Below are 23,435 nucleotides of genomic sequence, written 5' to 3'. Positions count from 1 at the left end.
CTTCAACAGTTTCAAGTTTTACTACAGACTTACCCTACTAATGTTAACCTATCTTCAACAGTTTCAAGTTTTACTACAGACTTATCCTACTAATGTTAATCTACCTTCATTTGTTTCAAGTTTTTCTACAGACTTACCCAACTAACGTTAACCTACCATCAACTGTTTCAAGTTTTATTATAGACTTACCCTACTGACCTTAACCTATCTTCAACAGTTTCAAGTTTTACTACAGACTTATCCTACTAACGTTAACCTACCTTCAACAGTTTCAAGTTTTACTTCAGACTTATCCTACTAACGTTAACCTACCTTGAACAGTTTCAAGTTTTACTTCAGACTTATCCTACTAACGTTAACCTACTTTCAACAGTTTCAAGTTTTACTACAGACTTATCCTACTAACGTTAACCTACCTTCAACTGTTTCAAGTTTTACTACAGACTTATCCTACTAATGTTAACCTACCTTCAACAGTTTCAAGTTTTACTACAGACTTATCCTACTAATGTTAACCTACCTTCAACAGTTTCAAGTTTTACTACAGACTTACCCTACTAACGTTAACCTACCTTCAACTGTTTCAAGTTTTACTACAGACTTATCCTACTAACGTTAACCTACCGTCAACTGTTTCAAGTTTTACTACAGACTTATCCTACTAACGTTAACCTACCGTCAACTGTTTCAAGTTTTACTACAGACTAACCCAACTAACCTTAACCTACCTTCAACAGTTTCAAGTTTTTCTACAGACTTACCCTACTAACGTTAACCTATCTTCAACAGTTTCAAGTTTTACTACAGACTTATCCTACTAATGTTAACCTACCTTCAACAGTTTCAAGTTTTACTACAGACTTATCCTACTAACGTTAACCTACCTTCAACAGTTTCAAGTTTTACTTCAGACTTATCCTACTAACGTTAACCTACCTTGAACAGTTTCAAGTTTTACTTCAGACTTATCCTACTAACGTTAACCTACCTTCAACAGTTTCAAGTTTTACTACAGACTTATCCTACTAACGTTAACCTACCTTCAACAGTTTCAAGTTTTACTTCAGACTTATCCTACTAACGTTAACCTACCTTGAACAGTTTCAAGTTTTACTTCAGACTTATCCTACTAACGTTAACCTACTTTCAACAGTTTCAAGTTTTACTACAGACTTATCCTACTAACGTTAACCTACCTTCAACTGTTTCAAGTTTTACTACAGACTTATCCTACTAATGTTAACCTACCTTCAACAGTTTCAAGTTTTACTACAGACTTACCCTACTAACGTTAACCTACCTTCAACTGTTTCAAGTTTTACTACAGACTTATCCTACTAACGTTAACCTACCGTCAACTGTTTCAAGTTTTACTACAGACTTATCCTACTAACGTTAACCTACCGTCAACTGTTTCAAGTTTTACTACAGACTAACCCAACTAACGTTAACCTACCTTCAACAGTTTCAAGTTTTACTACAGACTTATCCTACTAACGTTAACCTACTTTCAACAGTTTCAAGTTTTACTACAGACTTATCCTACTAACGTTAACCTACCTTGAACAGTTTCAAGTTTTACTACAGACTTATCCTACTAACGTTAACCTACCTTCAACAGTTTCAAGTTTTACTACAGACTTATCCTACTAACGTTAACCTACCTTCAACAGTTTCAAGTTTTACTACAGACTTATCCTACTAACGTTAACCTACCTTCAACAGTTTCAAGTTTTACTTCAGACTTATCCTACTAACGTTAACCTACCTTGAACAGTTTCAAGTTTTACTTCAGACTTACCCTACTAACGTTAACCTACCTTCAACAGTTTCAAGTTTTACTACAGACTTATCCTACTAACGTTAACCTACCGTCAACTGTTTCAAGTTTTACTACAGACTTATCCTACTAACGTTAACCTACCTTCAACAGTTTCAAGTTTTACTACAGACTTATCCTACTAACGTTAACCTACCGTCAACTGTTTCAAGTTTTACTACAGACTTATCCTACTAACGTTAACCTACCTTCAACAGTTTCAAGTTTTACTACAGACTTATCCTACTAACGTTAACCTACCTTCAACAGTTTCAAGTTTTACTACAGACTTTTCCTACTAACGTTAACCTACCTTCAACAGTTTCAAGTTTTACTGCAGACTTATACTACTAATGTTAACCTACCTTCAACAGTTTCAAGTTTTACTACAGAACTTATTCTACTAACGTTAACCTACCTTCAACAGTTTCAAGTTTTACTACAGAACTTATCCTACTAATGTTAACCTACCTTCAACAGTTTCAAGTTTTACTACAGACTTATCCTACTAACGTTAACCTACCTTCAACTGTTTCAAGTTTTTCTACAGAACTTATCCTACTAATGTTAACCTTCCTTCAACAGTTTCAAGTTTTCTACAGACTTATCCTACTAACGTTAACCTACCTTCAACAGTTTCAAGTTTTTCTACAGAACTTATCCTACTAACGTTAACCTTCCTTCAACAGTTTCAAGTTTTACTACAGAACTTATCCTACTAATGTTAACCTACCTTCAACAGTTTCAAGTTTTACTACAGACTTATCCTACTAACGTTAACCTACCTTCAACAGTTTCAAGTTTTTCTACAGAACTTATCCTACTAATGTTAACCTACCTTCAACAGTTTCAAGTTTTTCTACAGAACTTATCCTACTAACGTTAACCTTCCTTCAACAGTTTCAAGTTTTACTACAGACTTATCCTACTAACGTTAACCTACCTTCAACTGTTTCAAGTTTTACTACAGAACTTATCCTACTAACGTTAACCTACCTTCAACAGTTTCAAGTTTTACTACAGAACTTATCCTACTAATGTTAACCTACCTTCAACAGTTTCAAGTTTTACTACAGACTTATCCTACTAACGTTAACCTACCTTCAACTGTTTCAAGTTTTTCTACAGAACTTATCCTACTAATGTTAACCTACCTTCAACAGTTTCAAGTTTTACTACAGACTTACCCTACTAACGTTAACCTTCCTTCAACTGTTTCAAGTTTTTCTACAGAACTTATCCTACTAACGTTAACCTACCTTCAACAGTTTCAAGTTTTTCTACAGAACTTATCCTACTAACGTTAACCTACCTTCAACAGTTTCAAGTTTTACTACAGACTTACCCTACTAACGTTAACCTACCTTCAACTGTTTCAAGTTTTACTACAGACTTATCCTACTAACGTTAACCTACCGTCAACTGTTTCAAGTTTTACTACAGACTTATCCTACTAACGTTAACCTACCGTCAACTGTTTCAAGTTTTACTACAGACTAACCCAACTAACGTTAACCTACCTTCAACAGTTTCAAGTTTTACTACAGACTTATCCTACTAACGTTAACCTACTTTCAACAGTTTCAAGTTTTACTACAGACTTATCCTACTAACGTTAACCTACCTTGAACAGTTTCAAGTTTTACTACAGACTTATCCTACTAACGTTAACCTACCTTCAACAGTTTCAAGTTTTACTACAGACTTATCCTACTAACGTTAACCTACCTTCAACAGTTTCAAGTTTTACTACAGACTTATCCTACTAACGTTAACCTACCTTCAACAGTTTCAAGTTTTACTTCAGACTTATCCTACTAACGTTAACCTACCTTGAACAGTTTCAAGTTTTACTTCAGACTTACCCTACTAACGTTAACCTACCTTCAACAGTTTCAAGTTTTACTACAGACTTATCCTACTAACGTTAACCTACCGTCAACTGTTTCAAGTTTTACTACAGACTTATCCTACTAACGTTAACCTACCTTCAACAGTTTCAAGTTTTACTACAGACTTATCCTACTAACGTTAACCTACCGTCAACTGTTTCAAGTTTTACTACAGACTTATCCTACTAACGTTAACCTACCTTCAACAGTTTCAAGTTTTACTACAGACTTATCCTACTAACGTTAACCTACCTTCAACAGTTTCAAGTTTTACTACAGACTTATCCTACTAACGTTAACCTACCTTCAACAGTTTCAAGTTTTACTGCAGACTTATACTACTAATGTTAACCTACCTTCAACAGTTTCAAGTTTTACTACAGAACTTATTCTACTAACGTTAACCTACCTTCAACAGTTTCAAGTTTTACTACAGAACTTATCCTACTAATGTTAACCTACCTTCAACAGTTTCAAGTTTTACTACAGACTTATCCTACTAACGTTAACCTACCTTCAACTGTTTCAAGTTTTTCTACAGAACTTATCCTACTAATGTTAACCTTCCTTCAACAGTTTCAAGTTTTTCTACAGACTTATCCTACTAACGTTAACCTACCTTCAACAGTTTCAAGTTTTTCTACAGAACTTATCCTACTAACGTTAACCTTCCTTCAACAGTTTCAAGTTTTACTACAGAACTTATCCTACTAATGTTAACCTACCTTCAACAGTTTCAAGTTTTACTACAGACTTATCCTACTAACGTTAACCTACCTTCAACAGTTTCAAGTTTTTCTACAGAACTTATCCTACTAATGTTAACCTACCTTCAACAGTTTCAAGTTTTTCTACAGAACTTATCCTACTAACGTTAACCTTCCTTCAACAGTTTCAAGTTTTACTACAGACTTATCCTACTAACGTTAACCTACCTTCAACTGTTTCAAGTTTTACTACAGAACTTATCCTACTAACGTTAACCTACCTTCAACAGTTTCAAGTTTTACTACAGAACTTATCCTACTAATGTTAACCTACCTTCAACAGTTTCAAGTTTTACTACAGACTTATCCTACTAACGTTAACCTACCTTCAACTGTTTCAAGTTTTTCTACAGAACTTATCCTACTAATGTTAACCTACCTTCAACAGTTTCAAGTTTTACTACAGACTTACCCTACTAACGTTAACCTTCCTTCAACTGTTTCAAGTTTTTCTACAGAACTTATCCTACTAACGTTAACCTACCTTCAACAGTTTCAAGTTTTTCTACAGAACTTATCCTACTAACGTTAACCTACCTTCAACAGTTTCAAGTTTTACTACAGACTTATCCTACTAACGTTAACCTACCTTCAACTTTTTCAAGTTTTTCTACAGACTTATCCTACTAATGTTAACCTACCTTCAACAGTTTCAAGTTTTACTACAGACTTACCCTACTAACGTTAACCTTCCTTCAACTGTTTCAAGTTTTTCTACAGAACTTATCCTACTAACGTTAACCTAAATTCAACAGTTTCAAGTTTTACTACAGACTTATCCTACTAATGTTAACCTACCTTCAACAGTTTCAAGTTTTTCTACAGAACTTATCCTACTAACGTTAACCTACCTTCAACTTTTTCAAGTTTTTCTACAGACTTATCCTACTAACGTTAACCTTCCTTCAACTGTTTCAAGTTTTTCTACCGTCCAAAGTTTCCTTTAATTCTCACTTACATTTCTTTTAAAAAGTCTAATTCTTACTTACGTTTCTTTCAAAGAGTCTAATCCTTACTTACGTTTCTTTCAAGAAGTCTAATCATTACTTACGTTTCTTTCAAAGAGTCTAATCCTTACTTACGTTACTTTCAAGAAGTCTAATCCTTTCTTACGTTTCTTTCAAGAAGTCTAATCCTTACTTACGTTTCTTTTAAGAAGTCTAATCCTTACTTACGTTTCTTTCAGAGTCTAATCCTTACTTACGTTTCTTTCAAGAAGTCTAATCCTTACTTACGTTTCTTTCAAAGAGTCTAATCCTTACTTACGTTACTTTCAAGAAGTCTAATCCTTTCTTACGTTTCTTTCAAGAAGTCTAATCCTTACTTACGTTTCTTTTAAGAAGTCTAATCCTTACTTACGTTTCTTTCAAAGAGTCTATTCCTTACTTACCTTTCTTTCAAGAAGTCTAATCCTTACTTACGTTTCTTTCAAGAAGTCTAATCCTTACTTACGTTTCTTTCAAAGAGTCTAATCCTTACTTACGTTTCTTTCAAGAAGTCTAATCCTTACTTACGTTTCTTTCAAAGAGTCTAATCCTTACTTGCGTTTCTTTCAAGAAGTCTAATCCTTACTTACGTTTCTTTCAAGAAGTCTAATCCTTACTTACCTTTCTTTCAAGAAGTCTAATCGTTACTTACCTTTCTTTCAAGAAGCCTAATCCTTACTTACGTTTCTTTCAAGAAGTCTAATCCTTACTTACGTTTCTTTCAAAGAGTCTAATTCTTACTTACGTTTCTTTCAAGGAGTATGGTCCTCACCTACGTTACCTATAAGAAGTCTATTCTTCACTTACGTTTCTTTCAAGAAGTCTAGTCCTTATTTTGTATTTCTTTCAAGGAGTCTAGTCCTCACGTTTCTTTAAAGGAGTCTAGTCCTTACTTACATTTCTTTTAAGGAGTATGGTCCTCACCTACGTTACCTATAAGAAGTCTATTCCTCACTTACGTTTCTTTCAAGGAGTATGGTCCTATGGAATATTCTGATGATAGTGAAATTACTTGTTTCTACTTACAGTTCCTTCAAGGACTCTAGTCCCTTAAAAGCTGACGATGACAAAGACTCTAAACCACACTGCTGTAGATACCTAAACGAAGATGAAAATACTCCAGATGTTTTTAGATATATCACTGATCACTTACAAGTGGTGTATTTGTTGTTATTTCTTGAATTTTTCACATTCTATCTTTTTACCTGTTACAAGACGTCAGACTTTGCCTTGTTGACAGTCACAAAAATAGATGTCTCATTATAATGTCTTTATATCTGTCAGAAGGCTAGTGTTCTCGCCATAGTCTTTATATCTGTCACAAGGTTAGTCTTCTCGTTATATAATCTTTATATCTCTCACAAGGCTAGTGTTCTCGTCATATTGTCTTTATATCTGTCACAAGGCTAGTCTTCTCGTCATATTGTCTTTATATGTGTCACAAGGTTAGTGTTTTCGTTATATTGTCTTTATATCTGTCACAAGGCTAGTGTTCTCGTCATAGTCTTTATATCTGTCACAAGTTAATTTTTCGTTATATTGTCTTTATATCTGTCACAAGACTAGTCTTCTCGTCATATTGTTTTTATATCTGTCACAAGGTTAGTGTTTTCGTTATAATGTCTTTATATCTGTCACGAGGCTAGTCTTCTCGTCATATTGTCTTTATATCTCTCACAAGGCTAGTCTTCTCGTTATATTGTCTTTATATCTATCACAAGGCTAGTCTTCTCGTCATATTGTTTTTATATCTGTCACGAGGCTAGTGTTGTCGTTATATTGTCTTTATATGTGTCACAAGGCTAGTCTTCTCGTTATATAATCTTTATATCTCTCACAAGGCTAGTGTTCACATCATATTGTCCTTATATGTGTCACAAGGCTAGTGTTGTCGTTATATTGTCTTTATATCTGTCACAAGACTAGTCTTCTCGTCATATTGTCTTTATATGTGTCATAAGGTTAGTGTTCTCGTCATGTTGTCTTTATATCTGTCACAAGGTTAGTGTTTTCGTTATATTGTCTTTATATGTGTCAGAAGGCTAGTGTTCTCGTCATATTGTCTTTATATGTGTCACAAGGTTAGTGTTCTCGTTATGTTGTCTTTATATCTGTCACAAGGCTAGTCTTCTTGTCATATTGTCTTTATATGTGTCACAAGGCTAGTCTTCTCGTCATATTGTCTTTATATGTGTCACAAGGCTAGTCTTTTCGTTATATTGTCTTTATATGTGTCACAAGGCTAGTGTTCACATCATATTTTGTATATTTGGAATTAGAAATATAAGAAACGGTTTTAATAGTTTTTTTTACGTAGAGTAGATTGATAATAATTATTGACTTATAAATACTTAGATTTTTAAAATGTAAAACATTTTATTTGATACTTTAACTCAGAAGGAAGATTGAAGGTTTTCCTTCCGTGGTGTGAAACGGTTTGGTTGAAAGATAGGGCTAATAGATACATGCCATGCTATGGTTACCCATTAACTCTTGTCAGTATGGTGGAAGCTATTCATGTTACTGAAAGCTTTTCATCAGCTGTCAATGAGCTTCCATTTTTTCCTTTTTGATATAAATGAATAACAGTTTATTTAATTAAAGCTTAGATACCTGAACATAAATTTATCTCAAAATTAAAAAAAGAAAGATTCTTACGGTTTGTTTTCCATCTGCAAACAAATAAAGATTTTAATGCGATCCAATCCTTCAACACCCTACATCTTATTGATTATAAAAAAAAAACATGATTGTTTGAGAAACAATCCAACAACTTTCATACTTTGAATCTCCTCAGAGTTGTCTAAAATGTCACACAAATAACATTGATTATAACAAAAAACAACCACTACCATTTGTCAGTGTTCACCTTCAACGGAAACTCACAATTTCAACAAACCTTCGATACCCACAAACACGTCTGCCGACAGATGGCGGATAGGGTTTCCTGCTAAAGAACTAAAGAAAAATATTTATTACATTATATATATTTTAGCGTTATGTAATAAAAATTTTATTGTTACGTGCATATAAAAATATCGAAGTAAATAAAAAAAAATAACTATTACTCTCAGCTACCGGCAAGATTTAATTATTTATTGTATTTCTCATGGTAGATACGGCTTATACTAAGAGCTATCTATATATTTCTAAAAACGTTTTCACAGGATAATGTTATCGTAAGGTTCAATAACCATATTAAATATGTTGCCAGGCAACGGAATTACAGATCTATGTTTCCGCTGAGTTCCTAATATTTTAGTACACTGTTCAAGCATGTTACACGACAAAACTTATTTCCGTAACAAATATTTCTGGTTGCATGACCAAGATAAAGTAGGCCAGCCTCTTTATTACACTACAAACATGTATGTATTACAACTAGGGCTACAAACAACTGTACTTTACAATTAGAGCTACAAACAGCTGTACACTTCCACAATGACTACAAACATCTGTACTTTACAACTACGGCTGCAAACATATATACAAAACAATTAGGGCTACAAACAGCTGTACACTTCCACAATGACTACAAACATCTGTACTTTACAACTACGGCTGCAAACATATATACAAAACAATTAGGGCTACAAACAGCTGTACACTTCCACAATGACTACAAACATCTGCAATATACCACGAGGACAACAAACATATATACACTACAACTAGTGTTACAAACACTCAAATATTACAACTAGGACTACAAATATTTCCACATTACAAGCAGGGATACAAACATCTGTACATTATAATTGAACTACGAATATTTCCACATTACAGTCAGGGATACAAATATCTGTACTCTACAGCAAAGGTTATTAAACATCTGTACACGAGAAACAAACATCTGTAAACTGAAGCCACTACTCCAAACATTTATACATATAATCAGGGATATTAAGATCTCTATACTTGAATTAAGATCTCAAACTTCTATATGCCATAATGGTAGAACAAACTCTCTGTAGACCACAAGGTTATAATAAAATGTCTGTAAACCACAAAATTAGAACAAACTACCTGTATACCACAAGATTAGAACAAACTATCTGCAGACAACAAGGTTAGAACAAACTCTGTAGACCACAAGGTTAGAACAAACTATCTGTAGAGCACAATATTACATGAAACTGACTAAGCCACAAGGTTAGAACAAGGTATCTGTAGAGCACAATATTACATGAAACTGACTGTATACCACAAGGTTAGGACAAACTATCTGTAGAGCACAATATTACATGAAACTGACTGTATACCACAAGGTTAGGACAAACTATCTGTAGAGCACAATATTACATGAAACTGACTGTATACCACAATGTTAGAACAAACTATCTGTAGAGCACAATATTACATGAAACTGGCTGTAAGCCACAATGTTAGCACAAGGTATCTGTAGAGCACAATATTACACGAAACTGACTGTAAACCACAAGGTTAGAACAAGGTATCTGTAGAGCACAATATTATATGAAACTGACTGTAAGCCACGAGGTTAGAACAAACTATCTGTAGAGCACAATATTACATGAAACTGACTGTAAGCCACGAGGTTAGAACAAACTATCTGTAGAGCACAATATTACATGAAACTGACTGTATACCACAAGGTTAGAACAAATTGTGTGTAGACCACAAGATTAGAACAAGTTGTTTGTATTTTACATCAACACGAACTGTCTGTACCTTATATTATTTCATATTGCTTGTTTTACTACAGAGACCTTGAAAATTAGAACACTAATTTAACTATCAACGGTGACGTCAGAGGACTGGTGTGTGGATTATGTTTACCTAGAGTGTGGTGGCAGGTGAATGGTTAAGACATACTTACATAGACTGGAGTTTGGGGAAAGGTTTGAACGCTCCCTTTCTTAAGACAGAGATGTTATTAGTGGAGAGGGCGCTACACATCAAAATAAAAGTACTCAGTTTTCGAACAGCTACTTATTAAGATTAGACTTGAAACACAACAAGAAACAACAATAGATAAACACGAATGTTTCTGATTTTCACCGAAACAATGATGCAAAATTGTAATAAACAATAACAACAACAATAATAATCATCAGTAACCGAATTCTCAATAGTTGAAAATATTACAAATTACAAAATTAAAAATACTAAAATATTTGTCATGTTAGTTGGACTTTTAAAACTACTATAGTTACTTGCACGATACATAAGACACATGTTTGTTTCTTTGTTTGCGGTTCAAGCACAAAACTTCACCACTGGCGATCTTTGCTGATCCTGTTCCCCGGTTGAACCGCAAAGTCTTCGGATTTCCAACGTTAAAATCAGGGGCTCGATTCTCCCTCGGCGGACACAGCAGATAGCTCAGTGTGGCTTTATTATAACAAAAAAAAAATAACACATTGTGCCGTGCCCACAGGGAGGGCTTTAAAAATCTGTTAATTATCAGGGTTTTTTGGAAGAAATAAATCTCGAACTCGAGATTCTCTATCTGGTAAGTTAACGACTAGACCACAAACGGGCAATACACGTGAGAGAAAGTTAAAACTTGTGAGGTCGTAAACACGTGACAGAAAGTTAAAACTTGTGAAGTCTTAGACACTGAGAGAAAGTTAAAACTTGTGAGGTCTCAGACACGTGAGAGAAAGTTAAAACTTGTGAGGTCTTAGATACGTGACAGAAAGTTAAAACTTGTGAGGTCTTAGACACTGAGAGAAAGTTAAAACTTGTGAGGTCTTAGACACGTGATAGAAAGTTAAAATTTGTGAGGTCTTAGAAACGCGAGAGAAAGTTAAAACTAGTGAGGTCTTGGACACTGAGAGAAAGTTAAAACTTGTGAGGTCTTAGACACGTGACAGAAAGTTAAAATTTGTGTGCTCTTAGATACGTTACAGAAAGTTAAAACTTGTGAGGTCTTAGACACGTGAGAGAAAGTTAAAACTTGTGAGGTCTTAGAAACGCGAGAGAAAGTTAAAACTCTGAAAGTCTTTGTGCATGGCTGTTGTCTTTGCGAGTTTAATGAAACTACCCTTAAGTTTTAAAAGCTATAGCAGTGCGAACCACTTCAATGAAGTAACCGTACTTGATAAGACAGGCAGATTATTCCACACCAATGGAGTTACAGATCTCTGAAAGCTTGTGACCTAGAAATCCAGGACATTATCCATTTCTGTCTTCACCAACTCTCAGTGGAACGTTTAATTCAGGACTTAAAATCCACTTTAACTAAACGTAATCTTCACGATGGGACGGAGGATGATATAAACATCTCTGGACACCATAGTTTAGGAAAGTGTCTTTATAAAAGTAAGTAAATGGCACGGGTTTTCTTTTCTTTAACCGTACTAGAGAATCTGTACATTGTATTCACGACTGCTAAGCCTTGTTGCCTCGGTCCCTAATTCTAATCTTCTTGTTGTTTGTTCGGAATTGAGCGCAAAGCTATGCAATGGACAATTTGTGCTGTGCCCAACACGAGTGTCGAAACCCGATTTCTATCGGTGTGAGTCCGCAAACATACCGTTGTGCTACTGAGGGGTATCTACTAATTGCAGCCGTCCCCAGTTTTGTTCTAATTACCAGAGGGAAGGCAAGCACCCTGCTACCAACCATCGGCACTTTGACTCGCATAACGCGCTCATAGCTTAATATACGTGGAACACTTTGTGGTATCAACTGGGTTTGATCCTGACTCGCCAGATCCGAAATCCAGAGCAAACTGGTGCCCTCGATATGAACAACTTTCTCATTTGTTTATTCTTCGAAAGTACGCGTTTCTTTTGGAGGGGATGGAGGTAACTTTAATGTTTTATTTCACTTCAGACATGAAATACGTTAATCTCTGATCTGTCCCGTTACTTCATTATTAATCTCTGACCTGTCCCGTTACTTCATCATTAATCTCTGATCTGTCCCTTACTTCATCATTAATCTCTGATCTGGCCCGTTACTTCATCATTAATCTCTGATCTGTCCTGTTACTTCATCATTAATCTCTGATCTGTCCCTTACTTCATCATTAATCTCTGATCTGTCCCTTACTTCATCATAATTCTCTGACCTGTCTCTTACTTCATCATTAATCTCTGATCTGTCTCGTTACTTCATATTAATCTCTGATCTGTCCCGTTAATTCATCATTAATCTCTGATCTGTCCCGTTACTTCATTATTAATCTCTGATCTGTCCCTTACTTCATCATTAAACTCTGATCTGTCCCATTACTTCATCATTAAACTTTGATCTGTCCCATTACTTCATCATTAATCTCTGATCTGTCCCGTTACTTCATCATTAATCTCTGATATGTCCTGTTATTTCATCATTAATCTCTGATCTGTTCCGTTACTTCATCATTAATCTCTGATCTGTCCCGTTACTTCATCATTAATCTCTGATCTGTCCCGTTAATTCATCATTATTTTCTGATCTGTCCCTTACTTCATCATTAATCTCTGATCTGTCCCGTTACTTCATCATTAATCTCTGATCTGTCCTGTTACTTCATATTAATCTCTGATCTGTCCCGTTAATTCATCATTAATCTCTGATCTGTCCCGTTAATTCATCATTAATCTCTGATCTGTCCCGTTACTTCATTATTAATCTCTGATCTGTCCCATTAATTCATCATTAATCTCTGATTTGTCCCTTACTTCATCATTAATCTCTGATTTGTCCCTTACTTCATCATTAATCTCTGATCTGGCCCGTTACTTCATCACTAATCTCTGATCTGGCCCGTTACTTCATCATTAATCTCTGATTTGTCCCTTACTTCATCATTAATCTCTGATTTGTCCCTTACTTCATCATTAATCTCTGATCTGTCCCGTTACTTCATCACTAATCTCTGATCTGTACCGTTACATTATTCACATAATCAGAAATACGTACAGTTTAGTCACACCACGAGAAATTCCCACGGGTATTTCTGTGAGATTCTGGTTTCTGCAGCTAACAGCGGTCAGACGAGAACACGTACATCCGACTGGAATTATGGGTAAACCTGCAGCAATAAATAGAAAACCACATTAAAAACCTGGGTTCCTTGACTTTTTATAGATCCTTATAGTTTGGTCTGAACAATAGGTTCCATAACTTAAAATCTCTAATCTGTGAAATTGACACCCAGCAGGTATGTTTCGATATCTAAGTTGATGTATCTCATTTATAGAATATGGAAACTTTCCCATGTGTATATGGATATAACACGTACGTTTGCACACGAAAGCACACAGAGACATAAGTTTGTTTAGAATTTGTTCGCAGTGTTATAGAAAACTGCTCGTAGCTCTTCTTAACTTTGAGGAAGGCAGCTAACTAACAGCACTTTCCGCCAATTCTCTACTCTCATGAATGGTGGGATTTGACAGTCACTATTATAACGCAGCAATAGTCCTAAAGTTCGGAGCGCCTTTATAAGACAATGGGATACAAACCATGAATCTTTGGGCCCAAGGTCTGGGCACTTTCACGTGCCCACCCAGACTCTATGCGTGTAAAAACATAAACACAAACATATGTTTATAACATTAGCAGATTAAAATGAAGCTGTTAAAGTATTTCTTCCACAATTGGTGACAAACATTGTCAAACATTCTTATTACAAACAGAAAACAAAATAAATTATAATATCGAGCAAGACTGGAATTAAACAAGTTAAACAAACAAACATATTTAAACAGTACACGTGACGTAACTTACCGCAGCTGGTGTTGTGTTCGCGGGAGCTTGCGTTGAACGTGCTTTCAAAGAAATAGACGACGCTGCCGTGGTAATCCACTGGAAAACCAGAGTCAATGAACATGTCTAGTTTCTATGTTTACCACCAGTTACTGTTTAGTATTAAATATACATATGGATAATGTTAGCGTGTCTAGGTGATAATCTCCCTAAATCATTCATAAACGTTAATAAAATACATTTTTAACAGCGACTGTAAAGCTATAAATTCGTTGTTAATTAACTTTAACACAGTTAAAATAATTAGATATACAACCTAAAAAGAAACACAGCATTACACAGTAAAGTTGTAGCGATCGAATACCAGTTGTTATCATGGTTAGTTTGATAACTCTATCACCCTGACTGTTAATACAGCCGACCTGACACACAAGTAAGTAAACTTGGATACGCTATTAAAACCCTCCGTCGGGTAATACAATCTTCCGATCACATTAATATATGTTTGTTTGTTTTCGAATTTCGCGCAAAGCTACACGAGGGCTATCTGCGCTAGCCGTCCCTAATTTAGCAGTGTAAGACTAGGGGGAACGTAGCTAGTCATCACCACCCACCGCCAACTCTTGGGCTACTCTTTCATCAACGAATAGTGGGATTGATCGTTCCATTATAACGCCCCCACGGCTGAAAGGGAGAGCATTTGCGACGGGGATTCGAACCCGCGACCCTCAGATTACGAGTCGAATGCCTTAACCCACCTGGCCATGCCGGGCCTTACTAATATATGCACTTAGAACGAAACTAAAAACGAACCTGACAGTCAGTATAGTTAATTAAATACATTTTAATACTTCTCTAGGTGAATAGTTTAGAATTAGTTGTTTCACTAGTTGTGTGCCCTTGCTGCTAACGTTTGTTTTCGGGCATAATCCCAATAACATCTCACGAGGGTTGGCCAGGTTAAGGAGATTTAGATTAGGCCTAAATAACTATATATAAAGCTAATGACGCAAGATATCTCTATAATAAAAGTATAAAGGCAAGAAACAAAATTAAAAAGTAATAATACTGGCTATATTAAACAGTGAGCTAAGTTTTAATCGAACTTCGGCCCTTCTCACTATATATTATACTTCTCAGCTCTTCCCTGGAAACGTCAATATAAGTTATAAAGTCATAACTAATATAAATAGAGGGTAGAACCTACCACAGCTCCAGAAACTCTCGTCTTCTCCACCAGGGCAGTCAGAAACCCCATCACAGAAACGAGTTCGTTCTATGCAAACGTTTTTCTCCTTGCACGCGAATTCTCCCACACCACACAAACTCTGGATCTCACCTTCAAACAACAGATTGGTCATCTTATAAGAGACCATTATCCTATAAACTTAAAACATTATATTTTAATATAGTAACGGTTAAGCATCGAGAAAAAACAAAACGCTAACACCTGAACTGCGTAATTCTAGGTGGCGCTTAGATTCGTTTTTCAACGAACAACAATTTTTTAACCCGTATACAAACTTAAAAGACTAGAACAAGTTAATTATTAAAAATGCTTCAAAGGAAATAATAATAAAAACTAATCTCAAGTCTCCTGTATTTATGGTCAGCTGGTTCCAGAATCGAATTATCTCAGTTTACACCGTAACTTGTTAAAAGGCTTTACTATATATTGTCAGTAGCTACCAGTTGCTCTGTTACTGAACAACAAAGCATAGATTGTCTTAATATCAGACGACAGCAGACCCTCTGTTGTCCGTTGTCATTGTGTCCATGTTTTTAAGTTATCAGTGTGGTAATGGGCCTGGCATGGCTAGGTGGTTAAGACACTCGACTGGTAATCCGAATGTCTCGTGTTCGAATCCCCGTCACACCAAACATGCTCGTCATTTCAGCCATAAGACGTTATAATGGGACGGTCAATTCTACTATTCGTTGATAAAAGAGCAGCCAAAGAGTTGGCGGTGGGTGGTGATGACTATCTGTCTTCTTTCTAGTCTTACACTGCTAAATTAGGAACGGCTAACGCAGATAGCCTTCGTGTAGCTTTGCAAGAAATTCAAAACAAACCATAATGATAATGAATACTCCGAATTATTAACTTCACAAAGTTAGCTGAGAACCACTATCTGTAATTTATAGGTTAGCTACAATTGAGTTACCACAGTCTCTAGCTGATAATCACTATATGTAATTCTACAAATGAGTTACCACAGTCTCTGGCTGAGAATCATAAGTTAGTTACAAATGAGTTACCACAGTCTCTGGCTGAGAATCCCTATCTGTAATTTATAGGTTAGCTACAATTGAGTTACCACAGTCTCTAGCTGAGAATCGCTATATGTAATTCATAAGTTAGTTACAAATGAGTTACCACAGTCTCTGGCTGAGAATCCCTATCTGTAATTTATAGGTTAGCTACAATTGAGTTACCACAGTCTCTAGCTGATAATCACTATATGTAATTCATAAGTTAGTTACAAATGAGTTACCACAGCCTCTAGCTGAGAATCCCTATATGTAATTTATCAGTTAGTTACAAATGAGTTACCACAGTCTCTAGCTGAGAATCCCTATCTGTAATTTATAGGTTAGTTACAAATGAGTTACCACAGTCTCTGGCTGAGAATCCCTATCTGTAATTTATAGGTTAGCTACAATTGAGTTACCACAGTCTCTAGCTGAGAATCTCTATCTGTAATTTATCAGTTAGTTACAAATGAGTTACCACAGTCTCTAGCTGAGAATCCCTATCTGTAATTCATAAGTTAGTTACAAATGAGTTACCACAGTCTCTAGCTGAGAATCTCTATCTGTAATTTATAGGTTAGTTACAAATGAGTTACCACAGTCTCTGGCTGAGAATCCCTATCTGTAATTTATAGGTTAGTTACAAATGAGTTACCACAGTCTCTAGCTGAGAATCCCTATCTGTAATTCATAAGTTAGTTACAAATGAGTTACCACTGTCTCTAGCTGAGAATCTCTATCTGTAATTTATCAGTTAGTTACAAATGAGTTACCACAGTCTCTAGCTGAGAATCCCTATCTGTAATTCATAAGTTAGTTACAAATGAGTTACCACAGCCTCTAGCTGAGAATCCCTATATGTAATTTATAAGTTAGTTACAAATGAGTTACCACAGTCTCTAGCTGAGAATCCCTATCTGTAATTTATAGGTTAGTTACAAATGAGTTACCACAGTCTCTGGCTGAGAATCCCTATCTGTAATTTATAGGTTAGTTACAAATGAGTTACCACAGTCTCTAGCTGAGAATCCCTATCTGTAATTCATAAGTTAGTTACAAATGAGTTACCACTGTCTCTAGCTGAGAATCTCTATCTGTAATTTAACAGTTAGTTACAAATGAGTTACCACAGTCTCTAGCTGAGAATCCCTATCTGTAATTCATAAGTTAGTTACAAATGAGTTACCACAGTCTCTAGCTGAGAATCTCTATCTGTAATTTATAGGTTAGTTACAAATGAGTTACCACAGTCTCTGGCTGAGAATCCCTATCTGTAATTTATAGGTTAGTTACAAATGAGTTACCACAGTCTCTAGCTGAGAATCCCTATCTGTAATTCATAAGTTAGTTACAAATGAGTTACCACTGTCTCTAGCTGAGAATCTCTATCTGTAATTTATCAGTTAGTTACAAATGAGTTACCACAGTCTCTAGCTGAGAATCCCTATCTGTAATTCATAAGTTAGTTACAAATGAGTTACCACAGTCTCTAGCTGAGAATCTCTATCTGTAATTTATCAGTTAGTTACAAATTAGTTACCACAGTCTCGAGCTGAGAATCACTATCTGTAATTAATTACAAATAAGTTTCCACAGTCTCTATGGTCAGCTATAAATCAGATTCCACAGTTTCTATGGTCAGCTATAAATCAGATTCCACAGTCTCTATGGTCAGCTGTAAATCAGTTTCCACAGTCTCTATGGTCAGCTATAAATCAGTTACCACAGTCTCTATTGTCAGCTATAAATCAGTTTCCACAGTCTCTGTGGTCTGCTATAAATCAGTTTCCCCAGTCTTTGTGGTCAGCTTAATATAAATGTATACTGAAGTCAAGTTTTTAAAACACCAAAGCGGAGTGATCCAGTCTCTTCACAACATCCTATACACCGAGTTCTGTATTCCTTGTTCTGAGTCTTGTAATCATTACACTAAGTTTTAATCTATATTTGGATGAAGGAAGGAAGGGATACTGTCACCCTCCATCCCAGTTACAAAACACAACTATTCTTCTAGTTGTTATCATATTTTTATTGTATCTACATGTGGTACCATTATTATATGTATCTACATGTGGTACCATTATTATATGTATCTACATCTGGTACCATTATTATATGTATCTACATATTTTGACATATTTAATTTATTATATTACCATCAGTTTTGAAATAATCATTGCATGCTTCTATATTATATATTCCAGATCACAAAACTATTAAATGTTCTTAAGTTTTAATTTTGGAATACTTTTGCTATTTGTAGTTTGACCGGCCACAGGATGTAAATACTGTGTCATGGGACATTTGTGTTGGGCTCTGTTTGACCTTTATTACATCACATGGACTCTAGATTTTCTAGCATAACGGTTCCTGTTTTATTACTGGTCAGATGCAGAAATACAAACTATTGTAAATATAATTTTGGCCATTTTTTTCTCACTTTTGACAAGTTCAGTATCTATCACTTATGTTATACTGATGTTTTAATTTATTCATTCTAATGACCATCCGTGTACTTATGACCTCTTGCATACTTTTATATTTTCTTTATCAATTATCCTTCTTTCTTTCACCTGTCCTTCTGCATACCAGGCCCACAAACCCCTAATTTATTGGAGAAATCGAACACTTGAATTACCGTAAAGCAAAAGTTCAATAATGTTATTTCCGTCAGTTGAAATGCGTGTCCTCAGACTGCTGTACCCTGATTAAGAATCTCTGATTGAGGGACATTTTGCTTTTCATCAGACATTACATTCGCTGCAGGTTAGACCAAAGAAGTAAGGCACTAGTATGTAAACACCGAGTTGAGGTTTTCATCACCACATTTGTCATTTTTATAACTCACTTGGAGTGACTGGGTGGTCATTAAGATGCTCGATTGTGCTTCTTGTTTAGTTCGTCAGTAATCAACTTGTTTGATTCTCTTGGAGTGACTGGTTGGTCATTAAGGTACTCGATTGTGCTTCTTGTTTAGTTTGTCAATAATCAATTTGTTTGATTCTCTTTGAGTGATTGGTTGGTCATTAAGATACTCGATCGTGCTTCTTGTTTAGTTTCTCAATAATCAATTTGTTTGATTCTCTTGGAGTGATTGGTTGGTCATTAAGATACTCGGTTGTGCTTCTTGTTTAGTTGGTCAATAATCAATTTGTTTTATTCTTTTGGAGCGATTGGTTGGTTATGAAGAGAGTTGATTTTGTTTCTTGTAAAACACAGAAATGTCCCAAGTATTCTAACACGTCTTACTATGCATTTTTCAAAACAAATATGATTTCAACTTTTTAATTGCAAATTACCTGGAAAAAAAAAAAGAGACAAAATCCTAGAAGTTTGCATTTTATCTTTCTAAGAAGTTTCAGACTCAACTCCTGGTGCAAACAGTTACCTGTTTTATTGCGTTAATGAAATATTAGTTGACGGTTACCATTTGTGCAACATATATTTACAGCTCTGTAAATTGCAATAACCCCTACTCGTAAAGAGGGAAACATATGGCTTTGTTTCGCAATTTCAGGTCATTTACCTTAAACCAGATGAATGAAGTGGAACTCATTTACTGTCTGAACATGCCAAATGTTTGTTCTTCTGAATTCGCCTCAAGTGGATCAATTTCCAACATGGAAATAAACGCAAAAGTTAGCCCTAACCATAGTAGTCACGCGATGGTAATACGACCCTATCACATGCAAGAAATAATGATTTATTCCTTAGTATATCTGGATTAATGGGAACTGTAGGTAAAGTACTGTACAAGAGCAGGCTGTACGATTTGCGTGAAGGCAGTCCCTAAAATCCCACTGGCTTGGTCCGTTTTGGTGCACGAAACTAACTGTTTCATGTACATAAACGACGATAACGTTCTAACAACTGAATTCTAGTGTGTTTTATTTTGGGGGGTATTTAATTTGATTAGTGTTTGTTTGTTTCAAAAGTATGGCGCAGAGCTATCTACGCATAACGGTTCGTAATCTTGAAATGACAGATTAGACAGTAGAAGACTGGTTGTCATCAACCATCACCAGATCTTCGGTACCTCTCGTCTGAACAAATAGTGGGGTTGGGACTTGAACCATGAATCCACGGATTTACAGTCTGAGCAAAATAACCATTAACTTGACCAGAAATATAATATTTGAGTAATTCACGCGACAGAATGAAACGCCAGAAGCAGCTATTTCGACAAGTCGAAAATAAACTATTGTTATATATGTATATATTCATACATTTTTAGATATATGTATATACTAATACGTTGCTATATATATATACTAGTACATCGCTAAATATACATATATATATATTAACACATTGCTAGATATATGCGTAGCGTATGTATGCATACAGAACTGTGCAAAACTGTTTAGACAAAGTCAAAAGTCCCACGCTGGTACAGTGGTAAGTCTACGAATTTACAATGCTAAACTCAGGGGTTCGATTCTCCTCGGTGGACTCACCAGATAGCCAGATGTGGCTTTGCTATAATAAAACACACACGCATGTAAGGTCAAAAATTAAGTTTCCGGTTATTTCCAAAGAACAATTGAAGGTAAAACATAATTGTATTAATATTCATGTTTAGTACAACAGAAACTCAGTGGAAGTGTCTGAGTTCAATAAAGAGTTAATATTTTGTGTATCTCATTTTACTTTAATAACTACAGACAGTCTTTCAGGCATTGTTGTAACATATTTAATCAAAGTGTTCTTTGGGATTTTACTCCAAATGTCTCTAATGCACTCCCATAAAGTTTCTTTGAACATAACTTTTGATTTGCCAAGTTTTTGATCCATCAGATCCCAGATCTGTTCAGATGGGTTAAGATCAGTGATCTGTGAAGGATAATGTATCATTTGAATGAGTCCAGTAGCTTCTTTCTTAACTAAACAGTTTCTACATAGGTTGGATGTGTGTTTGGGGTTATTATCTTCTTGATAGTAGAATCATTTACCAATAATACATAAACTGCTTGGTATACCATGATGGATCAATATCTGATGGTACTTGACCTGGTCCATTATTCCATTTATTTTGTAAATATCTCTTGTTACCTCAATAAAAAAACACTCTCTAACCATTACACTGCCTCCCCTCATGTTTCATGGTAGGTGTTATACACTGAGGTAAGTATCTTTCACCTTTCTTCTACCAGATTTACAACTTATGTTTATAACTAAATATTTCAAACTTGGACTTATCCATCCATAAAACCAGTTTCCAATCATCAACAGTCCAGTTTTGGTACTTTTTACCAACTTTCAGTTTCTTGACAATGTTTGTATGTCAAAGTAAAGGTTTTAAACTGGTACATAACCAAATATTCCATTCTGGTTCAGTGTTCTTCATACTGTAGATCTGGACACTGTTCTGTTATTTGGCACATGTTGTTTGTGTCATGCTTGATATCAGTGACAGTCGTACTACTGTCCTGAAGACTTCATAAACAAACATATTTAACATCAGTATCCTTTCTTATTTTTAAACTTACCTGTCTCAATCTCGTGATCTATAGTGTACTTGACAGTGTTTGTGAGTCTAACCAGCATCACGTAAAGCTTGTCTTTAAATTCTCTGCTCTACTGACAATTCTCTAAGCTTTTTGGACATAACAAAATTTAATATATAGTGTTAAACACTGTTTTTATCAAGGTTTATTTATAGGGTGTTATTAAATTGATTTCTTATACCATATACCAGTACCACGTGGTAGCTCCTTGCCAGCTTCTTTCTATTAATATATAGTCAAGACACTAGATGGGGTACCATAAGAATTATTTGAGACCCTAAATTTTATCAGTATCTGTATTCAAACAGAACCCTTATGACATACACTTTAGAATATTTAATTCTAAAGAATAATAAGTGTTCTCACCCTGGCTCAGTCAGTTGTTAATAGGAACCAGTGAAACATTACCACAGTGTTAAAATTTACATTCTGTGATGACGTGGAAGACTTAACTCCATTAATATGGAAAGAATGACAGAATATCTCTTGTCCAAACAGTCTTGTCATGACACACACTTTATTAACATAACAATGCAAGTTTACCTATTTCATCACAGAACTCTAGGTCACAATTACAAGAACTGTCACTAAATGTCAGTCTGCGGACTGACTGGAAACTGATCAACTTGGAATGTTACAAATGCGTCGGAAGCGAACATTAGAGCCTAACATGCTGACATTGACATAACATGTTGACTAACATGATGATATTATACATTAACATGATGACATTATACTCTTCCATGTTGACATTAGACTCTAACATGGTGACATTAGACTCTACCATGTTGATATTAGACTCTACCATGTTGACATTAGACTCTAACATGATGACATTATACATTAACATGATGACATTATACACTAACATGATGACATTATACAATAACATGATGATATTATACATTAACATGATGACATTATACATTAACATAATGACTTTATACATTAACATGATGACATTATACATTAACATAATGACTTTATACAATAACATGATGATATTATACATTAACATGATGACATTATACACTAACTTGATGACATTATACACCAACTTGATGACATTGTACATCAACATAATGACTTTATACAATAACATGATGACATTATACATTAACATGATGACATTATACACTAACATGATGACATTATACAATAACATGATGATATTATACATTAACATGATGACATTATACATTAACATAATGACTTTATACATTAACATGATGACATTATACATTAACATAATGACTTTATACAATAACATGATGATATTATACATTAACATGATGACATTATACACTAACTTGATGACATTATACACCAACTTGATGACATTGTACATCAACATAATGACTTTATACAATAACATGATGATATTATACTCTACCATGTTGACATTAGACTCTAACATGATGACATTATACATTAACATGATGACATTATACACTAACATGATGACGTTATACACTAACATGGTGACATTATACATTAACATGATGACATTATACACTAACATGATGACATTATACACTAACTTG

At 34.9% G+C, this 23,435-nt stretch overlaps 1 protein-coding gene across 1 annotated transcript in view; it reads right to left on the bottom strand.

The window, feature by feature from the left end:
• The window catches only part of LOC143227936 (uncharacterized), a 29,547-nt gene extending 15,273 nt beyond the window's left edge, over positions 1 to 14,274 (bottom strand). The window contains exons 1-5 of the mRNA XM_076459291.1: positions 14,153 to 14,274; positions 13,343 to 13,454; positions 10,305 to 10,376; positions 8,351 to 8,422; positions 6,491 to 6,562 (exon numbers count right to left, since the gene is read on the bottom strand). Of these exons, the coding sequence (XP_076315406.1) occupies positions 6,491 to 6,562; positions 8,351 to 8,422; positions 10,305 to 10,376; positions 13,343 to 13,454; positions 14,153 to 14,255 (431 nt within the window). The 5' untranslated portion in view covers positions 14,256 to 14,274. The remainder of the gene's footprint in view (positions 1 to 6,490; positions 6,563 to 8,350; positions 8,423 to 10,304; positions 10,377 to 13,342; positions 13,455 to 14,152) is intronic.
• Between the last annotated feature and the right edge of the window lie 9,161 nt (positions 14,275 to 23,435).

Source organism: Tachypleus tridentatus, chromosome 10, assembly GCF_004210375.1.
Source record: "Tachypleus tridentatus isolate NWPU-2018 chromosome 10, ASM421037v1, whole genome shotgun sequence".
Lineage (NCBI taxonomy): Eukaryota > Metazoa > Arthropoda > Merostomata > Xiphosura > Limulidae > Tachypleus > Tachypleus tridentatus.
This window is presented reverse-complemented; position numbering and strand designations above follow the sequence as displayed.